This window comes from Dufourea novaeangliae, unplaced genomic scaffold, assembly GCF_001272555.1.
Source record: "Dufourea novaeangliae isolate 0120121106 unplaced genomic scaffold, ASM127255v1 scaffold13, whole genome shotgun sequence".
NCBI classification, from domain to species: domain Eukaryota; kingdom Metazoa; phylum Arthropoda; class Insecta; order Hymenoptera; family Halictidae; genus Dufourea; species Dufourea novaeangliae.
The window spans coordinates 513,788-531,211 of record NW_015373884.1 but is presented as its reverse complement, the minus strand read 5'-3'; the positions used below and the strand labels follow the sequence as shown (position 1 = coordinate 531,211).

General features: G+C 35.7%; 1 protein-coding gene across 1 annotated transcript in view; it reads left to right on the top strand.

Annotated features, from left to right (window-relative positions):
• Positions 1-17,424, top strand: part of LOC107191370 (putative transcription factor SOX-15) — a 177,123-nt gene that overhangs the window by 15,064 nt on the left and 144,635 nt on the right. Inside the window, exon 2 of the mRNA XM_015580434.1 lies at positions 9,495-9,973. Coding sequence (XP_015435920.1) covers positions 9,807-9,973 — 167 coding nt within the window. The 5' untranslated portion in view covers positions 9,495-9,806. The remainder of the gene's footprint in view (positions 1-9,494; positions 9,974-17,424) is intronic.

The following is a 17,424-nucleotide window of genomic DNA, read 5'->3' as shown; positions in this document are numbered from 1 at the left end:
AGCGAGAGGCCGAGGGCTGAACGTGAAAGACCAGCGACCGACGATCGAAATACAATGTAAACAGATAAGGAATGAAACGCATGAATGAAAATTTAATGTTTTATAGTTTTCAGTATACATTCATTAAAGTGTCACGAATTAACTGAGGAGATTCTGCCGGTGGAAATGAGTCCAAATACAACATGATTCGGAGCATTTTCAATAATATATCATTTTTATCCGCAACATTACGTATGAGTAACAATTGTTCAATTACATTCGAATTTGGACGCATTTTAATCGGGAGAATCTCTTCAATTCATTCACGACATTTTCATTAGATATATTACAAATTGTAAAAGTTTAAATTTTCATTCGTGCGTCATTCCTTATCTCATCTACGTCTCTTTACATTGAATGCCGATGGTCGGTCGCTAACCTTGGACGTTCGACGCTCGACGCTCGCCAGTGCGTTTTTCGAGTTAGCTGGCCAAAGTTATTTGAAGGTTTATTCAAAGCCTTCGGATAAAAGATACAAATAAAGATGAAAATTTTATTCGACGCTACGAATAAAAAAAGTATCTTTTATTCGTCGGATAATTCTCGTCGAATAAATATACTTTTTTTTGTTTTATTCGAACTTCGAATAACGAAAAGAATTAAAACTGTCAAAACAAGATCTTCTTTTAATTGTTTAACCCTTTGCGGACGGTTGTCTGCGGACAGCAGCCCAAGCATTTTTACCGTTCTGGACGCGTGTCTGCGGACAGCAGCCCAAGCAAAAGTGAAAACCAAAAATTGAAATTATCAATAAAAAGTCACTAATTGATATCTTGTAAATCATTTAGCAAACGTTTGTTTATAGTACAAAATATATAAGTGTTACAAACGAATCTTCATGCGTATACTACTTTCCCACGAAATAATTCCCGTCCAGGCGGACACTCGCACGTCAGAGTGTCCCGTCCGCAAAGGGTTAAACAATTAAAGGAAGATCTTATTTTGACAGTTTTAATTCTTTTGCAACTGAACATGTACAGCGATTTTAATGTACTATATCTCATTTTGTAGGTATTAAAAATATCTATGTTTTATTTGACCCTTTTTTCTCTGAAATCATTATATTTTCTTTCACGCGCGAGAAGCATGTTTTTCACACACTTTTAAATTTTTCTAACAATGTTCCCCATAACATTTCACGTGTTTTCAATATATACATTTCATTTCTAATGACCTTCCGAACTATTTTGCTCAAAAAATAGCTAAATAGCAAAACGCTCTTCGAATACAAAAAGTAGTATCTTTATTCATTGAATAAATTCTCATCGAATAAATTTGTTCATTCGATGTTCTTTTTGCGTCCTTTTTACAAAATATATGTGTACGCCTATAATACCCTTATCAGTTATGTCAATAAAAGATAAATAAATATCATTTTAAACAAGCAGATTTGCATAGTATTCCATGCTTCTTGTATATAGAATACCCGGAATATATGTGTTATTTTTACAATTTGTTTCTCGGGAATACCATTTCTAGTATTTCGTATGTAATTCCATTGATTAAAAAAATAAGCATCATTGCAAGTACGAATAGAAAAGGTTTATCGTTGCACACATTAATACGTAAGTATGTATTGTTTCATTCTCGAATCTCTTTCGGTCGCGCCATTCTTTTCCTACGTTCGGCAAAGGTTGAAATCTCGCCACGAGCTGTAGGTATTCCATCGTTCTCCTGATGGGCAGAATTGTACATAATGGGGAACATGTGGCAAGAGCGTAACAAAACAATCGATACTGTTTTATCGGTGCTGGGTGGTAACATGGCCAAGGTGACTGACAAATACCATAAGCGCCCATAGCGGAGAATCGTTGAACTATACCACTGTATATTCCTGAGTCTGGACGCATCAAATCGTAGAATCCAACTTACGCCTTCTACAAGTGAGAAATTAACAAAAATCGCAGTTCTACGATAGTGTGACACTGGTGTACAGGGTGGTCTGGTCAGCTTGTGACGAAAAAACAAGTAAATCGCGTGATATTTGATAAAATGTGACTTGAGCGGCCATCTTGTGTGCCTCATCGGCGCCTCTTCACAGTCGCAGTCACAGTCACACACTTTCTAAAATTCTATTTCTTTCAACGTATCGTGTTTATTGGTGTTTCTAAGGACCAGACCACCCTGTAGTGAAGTCTACTCGTGAGTACTATACCCGCGAAAACTTCATTTTTGCAATTATCGAGGCAGAAGTTGGATTCTACGAAATCGAATGTCTCTCTCGTGCATCGCGTATACATACACGGTTCCCGTTGTTTGTGTAAGCGCACTGACACAGCTCACGGCCCATGGAGTTTCCTCCCTTAAGGTAATATTGTAAAATATTAATAAAAAAAATCTACTTAAAAATACTTACAGATTACAAAATATAAAATAAATCTTATATATGTGTATTTAGCTGGACAAAACTATTCAGATGTTTCATTTGGAAGCGTAAATGGTAAACTGAAAAACAAATTTCATGAGAATATTATATTGTATCATTCGACGATGGTACGAGGCGAAAGTTTGCAAGACGCTACGTGATTATTACATCATTACCACGTGATTACTCTGTTATCGCTCTATCTCACTTGATCTCGTATGTCCCGTTCGTTTTCTTTGTCACGAAACGAATTTGTTTGGAGAGCTTCTCCTGAGCTTCCAAGTATACCCATATGGAGGAAACACTGCTTCTCCAGATTCGGTGATATTAAAAATGATCTTGCATAAAAATTATCTGTTCTCCTGTTTTTAAGAAGTACGGGCTTGACAAAAGTTACGACAAAGATGTGGTGAAATTGTTGACATTACTTATTTTTAATCTAGTAAACGTTTTGAAGGTCATTGGAAGGTCAACTTCGTTTTTTTTAAATGGATAGAAAATTTTTTTTGTTAAAATAAAAAAACGTTTCAGACAAAAATGGTGTATTCTTTGCGTGGTTTAATGATCTGTTAAAAACTATAGGTATCCATATATCCGCCTCATATCAATAAAAAAAAACTTTTTCTTTTTGTTAAAATGTTAAGTAAAATATTCTGAGTTTCGAAGAAACCCATTTTATAGTTTCTTCGGAAAAAATTTCAAAGATACCTGCACTTTTGGTGCTGTTACTGGGTATTGCCCTCTTAATCTAAGGGAACATAGGTAACAATGGATCACGTTACAAAGTGAATCAAACCTAGTAACTCTCTTAGTATTATTAGTCGCACACACACATTCTTATGGGGTTCGAACGCATGATTTAGAGAATTCCTTTCCCTCCGCCAGTATCCGCCAAGTTCTTGCGTCAGGACCACGTGCTGCGGTCATTTCACGAAATGTAATTACGACGTTTTTGTTTTGATATATTTTTCGTGAGTGTTTGTTACTGAGATGGCTTACTAATTTATTTGTTTTTATTTTCTTTCTCTGTATTCAATAGATTTTGTGTATTCAATAGAACGTTTGATAAATTTCCGGAAATAGACATTTTCGTTACATTTTTGTATTTTTTTTGTTAATTTTTCTTGCAATCTGTCTTATGGGGTAACAGTGTTAAGTTTAGTTGTCTACTTCTCAGTTTACGTACTTATTATGTCTTTACTTGTTGTTAGCTAAGACTACGGACTGTGATTTGGATTTTTGATTATAAAGAAATTTAAGATAGTTTATTAGACATATTAAGAAGACAGATTAATACATACAGATAACTATAATAGCTTTCTAAGACTAAAGAGACTTGTAATTGCAACTCATAAGACTTCATATCTTACAATAAATCATTTAAATATGCTAAAAGTATTTTATTCTGTCACAAAAACTTATGATTCACTGTAACCTATGTTGATCTAAGCCGTGATCCACTGTAACCCCAGCATGTGGCACAAAAAAATAGTTCAGAATTAGTTAGAGTAAAAATCTGTTGCTTGTATGGGTATATTTAACAATATATTTTATGTGTTAAAATTATATCTTAAGTCTTGGTAATTCTGGTCGGCTCTATAGTCTATGTGTCCTGGAAGGTGCGCTGCGGTCGCCGCGCTTCCTTCCTTCTTCTTGCGACGATTGCGAAGGTGGGTAGGTGTGCTCACCAAAACGTATAATAAAATAAAGAAATGAAACGGTCTCATAAGATAGTCATTCGGAAGCTTAAATTTATTATATAATATACTCGAAAAGTTTTTTTGTTCGTTTCTAGTTCAGTAAGTTTAACAAGAGTGTTTGTTTGTTTAAATAAATTAGTATATTTATATAGGTTAGGAAACCTCATGTTCTTTTCCTACTTGAACCACATTATCCTCCTGATACAAAATTGATATACATATATATAGTTTAAATCTCCTGACTTGCTTTCAAATATAAAGTTTTTAAAATCCAGTTTCAACATTATATCTTAGGTATTCTTTTTTAAATTCAATTCGAAACGTGGTCACAAAAGATAATCTATTCAGAGTTTCATTATTAAAAAGAAAAGTGATCCACTGTTACCCATGCCCTCCTAACATCAATGGTATCTCGAATTCAAATAATACAGCAAAATGTCTTTGTCCAAAAATCATTTGTCCACTGCCATAGGTCCTGGATAGTCACTGTAAGAGCAAGACCAAGACCAACCCTCTTTAAAAATCCAACAAATCCAGTTACGTAACCCGTTACGCACTCCATAAACGCATACCAGCCTTAATGGACTAAATGACAAAAATCCTGAACTATATTCGCGCGTGTCGTTGACTTATCCGGCGATAAAGCTCTTTGTAGCGGGCGTTACCGGATGAAACGGACGGAACGTAGTTCATCGTACGGTTTATATACGGTTCGCAACGTGTCAAGGATCCTCGCGCGGGGGGGAAGGTTCTCGTTTGTAATCGAGTACCGTGGCGTATGGTATCTGGTTTCATAGTTTTAGGTGCTAAAACGTATATGCAACTCTCCCGTCCAGTTAATTGCATCCTCAAAGAAAGAGAAACCCAGGCGTTTTACTGTCCACTCGATTCAGATACATAACTCGTTCGTAATTTATCGTCTGATCGGCTGGTTCAAGATATATATCGTGGTCACCCGGCGTGATTAACACCCGATCCCCGGGTGAGCAACGAGGAAAACTGCGTTCGCCCAGCCCAACCCAGTAGTCGACGATTAATTCCCATAGGAAATTATAAGTTTAAAAGGTGGTAGAGAGGGAGGGGGCCGATTGTAACGTGCCACTTAAAGGCCGAAATTATTGGAGGCCTATTTAGCGTTAATTGGATCGTTTGTCAGCCGAGACAATAAGGAAATACATAATTAACGGATATCGAAAACGCGTATTTCGCAGACGGTGATCTTGTCGGTCGTTTTGGTCCGATTAAAAGACCAGGATATATGGGAGGAGGGGGGAAAAATCACTTAATCAGAACGATAAAGATGGATAGAGTAACGGTCGATTTCATAAGCACAGGAACTTGGGTCCCTCCGAATGGTATATACAAGGATTAAGATTGAATCGCAAGAGACGCTAATTACCGCCGAGGTGAAATTAAATAGATTTTTTGAGATCTGGTCTTGTACCTTTTCTATATCGAACTGAGGTGCAATTCGATGAACATCGGCGTATCAATAGCAATTATGGGCCATTTCGTCGAATTACCGGATAGTAGTGATTAACGCTCGATCGATGATTCTCGAATGGAAGTTGATCGATCGAACTGAGATACCTACTAGATGATTATTTGGTATCGCATTTTTCATCCCTTCTATTGGGCGAATTATATTATCAGCTGATCGTCGTGGAAATTAACTGGACGCTTTCATTAACTTTCCTTTCGAACTGTAATTATTTGGAGTATTATTTAAGGCAGGTCTGGCCAAACATTCACCCGTGGGGCTACATAAACAATAACACCAGCCCCCACCACTCGCTTGTATTGTGTTGCCATTCTCGGGCAGAAGGTGCGCGCGCATGCTGTGACTGCCGCACTTCCAACATATAGTCATTATGTCAACGTGTGTTGCCAAGATCCGATGAGTACGGACTTTGGGAGTGCCGAAAATGGGAACAGTCAGCATGCGCGCGCACCTCCTGCCCGATGATGACAACACAACACAAGCGAGTGGTGGGGGCTGGTGTTAATGTTTATGTCAGGCCTGGCTTGTGTTGTGTTGTCATCCTTGGGTAGAAGATGCGCGCGCATACTGACCCCACTTTCGGCTCTCCCAAACTCCCTAGTCATCGGATCATGGCAACACACGTTGACATAGTGACTATGTGCTGGAAGTGGGGCAGTCACACCATGCGCGCGCACCTTTTGCCCGAGAATGGCAACACAACACAAGCGAGTGGTGGGGGCTGGTGTTATTGTTTATATACACCCACATGCGAATTTTTGGTCAGGCCTGGTTTATGGGGTTCCGCGGGCGAATGTTTGGGCAGACCTGATTGAGGGGATTATCTACTTACATCTGTGTGGGGAAAAACGTAATATGGATTTCAAGAATTGCTTTTCGGTGAAAATTCTTTTATTAGGAAAGATGTTAGGTACATTGGAAAAGGCATACTTTTGTCTATAAAACGTCAAATTTCCATTAAAAGATTCGAAGAAGAAATGGCATGGTAGCTGTTTCCATACGACGATTTAAAAAAAAACACCAGTAGAGATTATCATCTCTTATCAGAAACACAAATGGAAAAATTATTCTTAACATAGGCAAAAAAAAAACTATTACCTGTAGTAGTCGATTTTCGGTTTCTCAATTTTTCGCAAAATGGCGGACATTTAAACATAGAAGACGACTTTATGACTGGAAATGTATACTCCTTACATCTATAAAAAAAAACTAGGATGTTTAAACAAAATTCTACGACAAAACCTAAATAATTATATCAAGAATCCCTGCGCTCAATTTCACATAAATCAGTCACTTAGTGTTTGAGGTATAATGGTTTCCGTTTTTAAAAACATCAATTTGAGAAAAACACTTTTAAGGTTTTACCTGCGCGCAAGGGACCGTTCGATTAGGTGTCTATTGCTAGGTAACTTTTGCATAAGATTTTCAGGGAATGTAGTTTACAGGTAATACCATTGAATTTAAATATTTTGGCAAAATTGGGTTTTTTTACCCATCTGGGTGTATGTTGCCCCAATGAAGAATGCAATCGCTGTTGGCACAAAATGCTATTACTTTCGTCTTTCACTATTTTATTATTACCGAGAAACTTTTCATTCATTCACGTGTGTTCTTCTGGTATTCGATACTTACAACCAGCAGGTGTAGGTACCAGACTTGGGCAAAATGTAATCTAATAAAAAATCCAAATCACAATTAGAATGTATTTGCATTGTAATTGCAAGACGATTACAATTACATTGTAATTACCTATACTAAATTTACAATAAAAAATACAGTGTAATTGTAAAATTACAATGTAATTGTAATTGCAATTTAGATTTTGTAATTAGATTACATTTCGCCCAACAATCAGTAGGTGTAGGTACCCCGTGAATGCTCGTAGTTTAGACCAGACGACGAACATTGAACGAATCTCTGACAAGATCATCTCACTGAAATCACTGAAAATTGAACTAGTTATTTAACGTGGTAACTGGGTGAAACGGCGTTTTGATCATAAATGCCCATCTAGGCATAATTCAGAATAAGTGAAAAGTACATAATATGACAATAATTTTTCTGTAATAAATTGTATTACAAGCCATTAGCGACCATTGTTATATTAAGTATTATACCAGTTAGATTACTTAGTCTACTTAACCTAACTGTTGAATCGAGTGTTTTTATATAGATGAACTAAGTATAATCAATAGCTTTACTAACCTACTAGTACATATTTTAGGACGAATTTCTATGCTCATTTATGTTTCATGTTAAAAAACAAAAATGAACTTTATTTGAATATATGCAAGCATAGACAGATAATCGTTTGATTCTATTGATTCGAAGGTCTTGCGACGAGTTATAGTCGGTAGTATATCTATCTTTATTTTGTGTAACACGTGACCCTACACGTTTAGCGTGGTCTAGGTTCACGCTGGAATCGACGGACAAGAAAAATAGGCGATGAGAACGAGTGATAGAATAAAGTCATGCGGCTGTCTGCGGTCAGCAGTATCAGCATTGTTATCCGTGATTTATGAAGAATAGAATTATTACAGTTTTCACGTTACAAGAGTACTTGTGATTAAGTTGTACGTTTAGGTTAACACAATCTCGGTCGTATTATTTAGAATCGAATGCAAATGTTCACGCTGTCCGGAAACTTTGAAACTAATACATACACATATACAGGGTGAGGCATTTAAATCGATCCCCATGAATAATTTCGAAACCGTTCATGATACCAAAAAATGTTTTAAATAAAAGTTGAATGGTTTCGAAGGGCAAATAACACTATTCAACAAATTTTAACTTTTTTCGTTTTTGCAATTGTCAATTCTGCAAAGGTAAACACGAATCTGCAAACCGTTTCTTTCCAGTAGGTCCCGTTTTTTGAACAAATCAAATTTGAAAAAAATTGCAAATTTTCAACTTTGGAGCTGTGTGCTGTTTTTACAGTAATGGTTATTCAGTTTCTTTTTACACGAGTTTATTCTTTGGATTCTTGCGAACAAAATGATATAAATTGTTATTAGATTATAGACATCTAAATATGTTTAAATAATGTTCAAAGTGAAAAGCACACCGAAAATGCACCACTTTTTGCTGATATTCTTTAATTTATTTCAAAAACTAAAGGTCTAGGAGAAAATTTAACCATAGGATGCGATAGAGCAGACCTTTCAGCTCGGGAAAGTGTCAAAATATGCGTTGGTTTAAATAGGAAAGCGAAATAGTTCAGCAAAACACGCGGCGGCGACAGCGGTACTCAATGACGGCGGTCGCCTTACCTGCCGCTCAGCGTAACGGAAGCGCTAGGCGCACATGGAAACCACTGTCGGCAGAAGAAAATGGTGGCCATTTATATTTCTGTGGGCTTTTATCTGAAAGAAGTTTTTTTGTTTCGATTTAAGACACTGGTTAGCACGTATTTCTAACTTTTTCATGACACTAGGAAAGTCTCTACAGTTATGGTATAATTTACGATTCTGAATGTATCATACCTCGTATTTAGATATTATTCCAATTAAAGCTTTCGTCTCTTTACTTATTCAACGACCCTCGTAAGAACTGGTGCATGGGTAATTCGCGATGCATTTCATAACGCTGCCCAGCATTATAGTGACACAACCAAAAAAAAAAATTCAAATTTGTGTTTATCGAATACAAGGTCTACATTATGTTTCTATTTTTATCATATAGAACGGCATAATTTACAATTCCATCAATTTTGCGCCAGAGGGCAGTTGCGTCGCCATCAACCTGACCTTAAGTATGCAATTGTAAATTTTAAAAAGTCTCCTTTAAAATTTATATTTTCTTAGTTGTGCCATTAGCAATGCCCAGCAGCGATATACCCTTAGCTGTATATATCTGTTCATAGCGTGTTTCGTTTTTGTTCCAGTCTTCCACGGTCCCAAAGATGTTTTAACGAGAGAAGACCACTCGGTAATGATTTACAGAGTTCAAGTGCGATGTTTCGAGTTTTTCGAGTCGACGAACGGACAATAGTTGCGCGAGTGTCTATCGTTATTGCGGTTTCCGTTTCGACCTGCCGGTGATCGAGCGCACGGGGAAGTGAGATTGTAAAAAGAAAAGTAAAAAAAAAAAGCAAACGAAAAAGCAGGTACGAAAGAAGGGACCAAGAAGAGGGAGTGTCACAACGCGTGTGAAATGGATGGTACGCCAAAGAATAGCGAAGCAGCAGTGTTAATATATGGATGCCCATGGGTGGAACTTGGCCGAAATGTGCCAGCGCTACCATCACGCTGTACCGTCAGCCCAAAATTCATCGCCAGCTAGGGATCCCTCCGCCGCCATCGTGCAAGGCTTGTCAACGGCTACGCACATTGAACAGGCTGGCTCCTCTTATCCCCACTACACGTGAGTATTAACACACTTCTCAACGATATCTCGTAAATTCGATGAATGAAACTACTTTATCAGAATGTTGAAATACATTTGCCTGTAAAGGATCATCTTTTAAAACATTTTGAGATTAATAATGTATTTATTATATAACAACAAAACAGCTGTTGAAATTGCAATTATATTTATTGTTCTTAAAATTTTTGTAAAAATAATTACTTATTCTTATCGTGTTTTAAAAAAAATTATTTATGAAGTGCAAAACATGTTTAAGGGTCCAGTAAAAGACCGCCATATTATTGTAATATTGTTTATAAGAATTGTACTTACTAATATTTGCTTGATACGCTAAACTAAAAATATGGGATATTAAAAGTGCAACTACACTTCATTTATAAACATTAAATAATTTTTAAATTTATAATTTACTTTTCTTGCCTTATGGTCATTCGCTGATGTGCAGGTAATTACTGGCTGGTTTATCCTAGGTAGTATACCGTTCTTCAAAATTTAACCTTTATCCGTCTGTTGTGCCAATCAATATGACATATTTTTCTCGTAAGAAATGATGTTATTCTGTATGTCTAGGTAAATTTGCAAATTTAACTATTTATCTCTTCGTTATAGTAATTATTTTACCGTTCTGTCAATTTAACACCGAGAGACAAATTAAGTTGGGAAAATAAGGGACGGATGAGGGTTAATGAATATGTAAATACTGCCAATACGTACATTTGATATTTTATATTTTAGTTTGATTCGATTTTTATGTTTTATTTTTTCGAGACATCAAGGTGTCCTTGAGTTTTTCCAAGGTCATTGCATCCTTTGTTTTAAAACCATCATGCTATAGGTCGCTGAGTTCGTCCTTCCATTGACAAAAATGTGGTATTCCAAAAAAAGATGCATTGACCTTGAAAAAATGGAATATTACCTCGATATCTAAAAAAAAATAAAATACAAAAAAATAAAATTGTATCCATCCGATGCGTCCCTTAACACTAGAACTACCAGTCTCGAATGTGCACTAAATTAAATTGTACAATATCGTAATATACATATGATATAATATATGTATAATAGAATCCAGCATACTATAGTGTAATATAAAATTCAAAGGAAATTAAAAGTGAACATAGATTCCGCTAAAAGCACAGTTGTAGCTTCAGTAATGCTCAAATAAGTAATTTGCAATCCATCATTTTGACGGGTTTGGTAGTTTTAGTATTAAAATACTACAGAATTCATTAAAACGTTTTCTGACATAATCAATATGTAACGAGTTATTTTAAATAGTAGTTCTTATTGACTCACCCCGTAGTTTCGAAATGTTACACTTCAAGAAAGTACAATAAAAAAAATCTATTTTTCTGACTCCTTCAATTGAGAATACGCCCTTAAACACACAAGTGAAAATACAAACAAAACTACACCAGTAAACTATTAAAAAATCAATTAATCTGTCGCCTCGAAGAAGTGTATTTCTCGCTCATTTTATTGATTCCTAAATTACAAGAGAATGGCCGCGGATCGGGCATCAGAAATTCACATAAAGTTAAAAAATCCCCCTCTGGTTGCGATGCTTTCGCACGTGCCCGGTCCGTGCGTGTAGCAATCTTATCGCGACCGAATACGTTCTCAATTGTATTATATATATTAATAACGATCGAATACAGCGAATTAGGGATAAGTATACGATTCCGCGGCCAGGCCCCCGTAATCCTGTTATTAGCGCAGCGATTAGGGGAAGATGATCCCCGGGCAAATTGCAGGGGCGTGTACCACGGTGTTTGGTTAACGTAATCGGCAATCACTATCGTTGATCCGTGCAACTCGGGACGGAGCCATGGATCGAGGATACGCGTTCGCTCGTAAAACCCTCGCGGGATCCGCCACGGAATTTCCCTTCTTCGTCGAGAATTTTCTCGTGTACCTATGTGTGTACATACTCGGTGGACCAGACACGGCTCGCGGATTCCCTTGTGTCCTCCAGACATTCGTGAGGAGGGTCGATTAAATTGCAGTTTACGCTCGGATTCAATATTTCACTATTATTACGTGGAATTGGCGTAACCGAACGGAAGAAAAGTTTCTTCTTTGAACCCGCCCGTGAACCATGGGATATTCCGCACCCCCTACGCAATACATACGACGGATATATCTCATCTCTTTTTAACCCTTTTATTCCCAATTATTTTACAATTACACGAGAAATACTGTTTTTGTATTTTTGTCCACGTTACACGACATACAAATGATTCACAAGAACATATGGTAAATATTTACAATAAGGTAGTCTCCTCCGATTTCGATAATTTTTCAATATTTTCTCAATTGGTAATCTAAATGATGATCTTGACAATACATTAAAAAAGTCATCGAAATCGGAGGTGGGTCTCTTATTGTAAATATTTACCGAACATTCTAACATGTCATGAACATCTCCTTTACTTACCTTCTCCTTTACAAACTTTATTATTTTTTGGGACGATCACATTTACGTGCTCAGTGTACAAAACTCAGCCCTCTAGATTTCCAGATTTCGTGTCCCCATCAGTAGCAAGTAGCAAATACTACATTGAAGGGTAGGTGGTTTTGGGTGTACGCTAGCTAAGACACAAAAAGAACTGTTTCCGTTCGGAAAAATACTGAAACCGATTAAATTACCGAAGCGTGTCATGAATTAAACACTCCCATTAAACATTCATGCTTTCATAGTATTTTTAAGCTTGCCTTCTCCGAATGTGATGTAAAATGGTCACGGTTCAATAAATTTGACACTATCAAAGATCATTGAAATACTTCTCATTTCATACACGTTTCTCATATTACCCATAGTATTACTTCCTGCACATGCTTGGCCACTAGTTTACTTCATTACTAACGGACTTTAGCACTTTCTTCACGAGCTATTACGATTGGCGATATTACGTGATAAGCAATATTGGATGCAGTTACCCTATTATTGTACACTGTAACTTTATATAATTATATACCTCGCGCTGCGATTGGTAGCCAACGTCACCGCGGGAACTCGGTCGACAGACTCGCGCTCTGATTGATCGGGGTTTTTGTTAATATCTTGTTAACAAAGCCTTGGATAAAATTTTTGCTAAGAAAAAACATGTTTCAAATCACCTTACGAGTCTCCCATTTCCTGGTCTAACAAAATTTCTGTTGTATATGTATATAGTATATATAAAAAAAGACAAGACAAGCAAAAATCCGGATCTTGAAAAAAATGCATATTGTAAAATGTAATATTGCCTACCTGAAAAATATTGATTAATTCGTGTATTCTGTACGCTTGTAAAGTCACATTTGTATGTGTGTTCATAATTTTTACCGTATATATATATACACTTTTTTCAAGATCCGGATTTTTGCTTGTCTTGTCTTTTTTCTAATCACGAATAGAAATCTTTAGATTTTCACCACTTTGAACTTGCCGTGTATGATACATCAACTAGTGTTCAATTGAGAATAGTTTGAATTTGAATAGGCGATATTAAGTGTTGCTTACTCTACACCTGGATAGTTTTTCGTTAGTATTCATAAGATTTCTATAGCTGATCGTATCTCAAAAAATAATATGTAATAATATAGATATTTTTACATTGTGTTTCTCTATTTATATAATAAAGAAACTTTTTGAACATAATCCCATTAATACTAGACCTACCAGCAGTGAATGTATACTAAATTAACATGTAAAATTTATTAATATACGTAATAAATAATACAATCTAGCGTGATACAGTTCCATATAAAATGTATACTAAATCAGAAGTCAACAATAAAATCCACAAAAAGCGTTATTATAACTTCAATAATTGTAAAATAAGAAACGTGCAATCTGTCATTTTGACAGGTTTGCTAGTTCTAGTGTTAAAAAAAAAGGTTGGTAAAAAGTCTCCAAGGCATTCGTATAATCAGAAATAGAAGACACACATATAAATATAACTTTAAAAGCTCGTGGATGCATGAATTAATCAATATTATTCAGGTAGACAATATTGTATGCACATTCTCCAGATCCAAACATTTGCCTATCTCTTCTTTTTCCCAATCGCGATTGAAAATCTTCAGATTTCAACCAGTTCTAACTTGCCGTACATTAAATACAAACAATTTCTTTTTTATCCAAGATTAATTTAGACAGAAAAATATCAATCACTCTCGAAATGAGAACGATTCAAATTTGGGTAAACGATATTAGGTACGCTTATCCTACTAACGGCTAACGGCGCGTTGATGTAATGCAGAAACGAGGACGAAGTGTAAATAAAACTGTTCAGAGATTGACTTTTCAACTGTTGATGGGGCTTCCTGGCGACGAAAATCATCTTCATTAAAATTGTTCCGGTCGGTTCCATCCGGTGCTCGCGGCCGTCGCATGGATCGCGAACCATGTCACGATATTCAGTCACATGTCCCGGCGAGTAACTCTCGTAGCCCAGATACAAAGTGTCGACAAATGATGTATACTTCTCATCGTGCTGTCCTTCCACACTTGACGCGTTTCACTGATCGCCCACGGCTCCTCCTTCCCTATAAAAGCTTATTCCACGGTTTCGATTCAGTTAATCGTGATTTGGTACTCTGATTCACATCTAAAAGGATACAGCTACGAATTGTGAATTTTATATCATGAAGATAACGTACTCGATTATGACTCATGACACGAACTTTTCAGAAGCAAATTTAATTAACTGAGTTTTTAATATATTTCTCCACTTTAATTCTTTTGATAGATTCGCGTGTATTTTGAAGTTCGTAACGCGAAAGCTTCTTCTTGAATAATTCACTAATAATTAATATCTATTCCTGTTTTTATACTTTCTAATATTTTATTTGACCCTTTAACGTCCAGTGTTGCATCGGCGTAACATTCATTTTAAAAGTGCGTTTAATTCCTTCGTTGGTTAATATCTAATTTTTGTCAGCAAGGATTCGTAGTTTCACTGATATGAAGTTAATCTCCGCGTTTTCAGTTTAGAAATTCCAATACCTCCTCCGAAAATATATTACAAAAGAAAAAAATTAAAAAAAAAACAGGTCTGTTTAATTTCGGTATTTTCAGCTTTAAAATAATAAGATACAACATATATATCAATTCCTAATTTCGAAATAACAATTTAAGAGTCCCGGCGTTAAAGGGTTAATGGAGTTGGTTTTTTCTGTCTTCTGAGAAGCTTAGGTATGCATACATTTTAATCTCTAAAAGGAACATACCGAATTGACAATCACCGATTTTGATGCAACTGTGTGAGATTATAGTTCTCATAAAAATATTTGAAACGTATTTTTTTTAGCTGCTCTTATCCACGTTAACGGGGTGAAAACAACCCTCAAAGTTAGCGGTGTGAAGTTTATTCTGTCGAATATAAAATAGTATAAATTGCAGTATTGTGTGTTTTTTTATAAAGAATCCGACTATATAATTGGATTCTAGAATAATCCATTTGTTTAAACAATACATTTAGAAAACAGCATTTTTTGTTATTTTTCTGGACAAATGTTAATCGATTTTCTAGTACAATTTGTATGTGAAAACTATATACCCAAATGTAAAATACGGATAAATTGGAATTTTGATTTTTGCATTATTAAAAAAGTTATTGTATTTGAAATTTTCTCACATTTTGTATGAGATGTAGTACTTGAATGCGTACAATCAAATAGATGGTACACTTTTACGATTTTGATGTATTTACATTACGATATGCATTGCTGGTTGATCCTCAAATGGTTAAAATTGAGGCTCTAGGTGTTACAGTTATCTGCACCGCGCGCGCACTGTCGTAAGTCGGTGTAAAAGGTACATATGTATGTGGGTAAGGCGTAACGAACAAGCGAAAGTCGACCAATTCACGATTGTAAAGCCTTTATAATAATATAATATAATATATTATATAATTATTCATTTTCAGTTATATCTAAAATTTTATTTTCGATATGCAAAATTAAAATATTTAAAGCAATTCTCCTTCAACGGTCTATTTAATAAAGGCTTTACAATCGTGAATTGGTCGATTTTCGCGTGTTCGTTACGCCTTACCCACATACATATGTACCTCTTACACCGACTTATGTCAGTGCGCGGTGCAGGTATAGCTGCTTCAAAGATACATATAGCGTTAGCCATAAATCAGACCGACCCTAAAGTTTATGTGTTTCGGTAGCCTAATCCTATCACTCGATACCATTGAATTGTAAAAACTCTGCTGGACCATCGTTCAGGGGCGTGCGACGTCAATTTGGGATCGGTTTTTCCGTTTTAATGTAATTAAACAAGTTCTTATAACGTACTAATTTCAGATTTAAAATACCTGTGGTCCTCCTTTTATTCTTGATGAAAGCTTACGAAAACATAAATTTCTTTCAAATATTCCAGTCTTTTCCGGTTTATTTCTTGGAACCCCATAGCTGAAAGAGGCGTACGACCCTGAGTGCAGTGGGATTCAATGGGCTCCCGATGTTCGAGTACTATAAATGGTTTAAGAGTCGGCCACGTTTATGGCTAACGCTATATCTTTGAAGTAGCTATAACTCTTCCACCTGGAACCTCAATTTTAACCATTTGAGGATCAACCAGCAAACCATATCGTAATATAAATACATAAAAATCGTAAACCATCTATTTGATTGTACGCATTCAAGTACTACATCTCATACAAAATGTGAGAAAATTTCAAATACAATAACTTTTTTGATAATGCAATAATCAAAATTCCAATTTATCTGTATTTTACATTTGGGTATATAGTTTTCACATACAAGTGTATCAGAAAATCGATTAACATTTGTCCAGAAAAATAACAAAAAATGCTGTTTTCTAAATGTTCCCTTGTTTAAACAAATGGATTATTCTGGAATCCAATTATATAGCCGGATTCTTTATAAAAAAAAACACAATATTGCAATTTATACCGTTTTTATATCTCTAATAGTTTCCGAGATATTCGACAGAATACAGTTTACACCCCTAACTTTGAGGGTTGTGTTTACCCCGTAAACGTGGATAAGAGCAGCTAAAAAAATACGTGTCAAATATTTTTAGAAGAACTATAATCTCACATGGTTGCATCAAAATCGGCGATTGTCAATTCGGTATGTTCCCTTGTTAGTATAAAAAAAAATATCAAATTTCGTGTCAGTGAAAGTCTCTATATTTAATTTTTTGTTAATTATAATTTCGGAGATTATGATATCATTTGAAAATTCTGATGATCTTTATGTTAAACTTTGTCAGGGTACAGACTGATTGTTTTACTCGCAGTAACTGGTCTAGATAGGATTTCGTAACAAACCGTTCTCAAGTTTTGAGATGAAAATACTAACGGTTAATATTTGACTCCGATCCATTATTAGATTAATAATTACTTTTATTAATTAGATTACTAATTATCCCCTTAAGCGGAGAAAGAACACATTCGCACACCACACTGTGGAGTATTTGACTT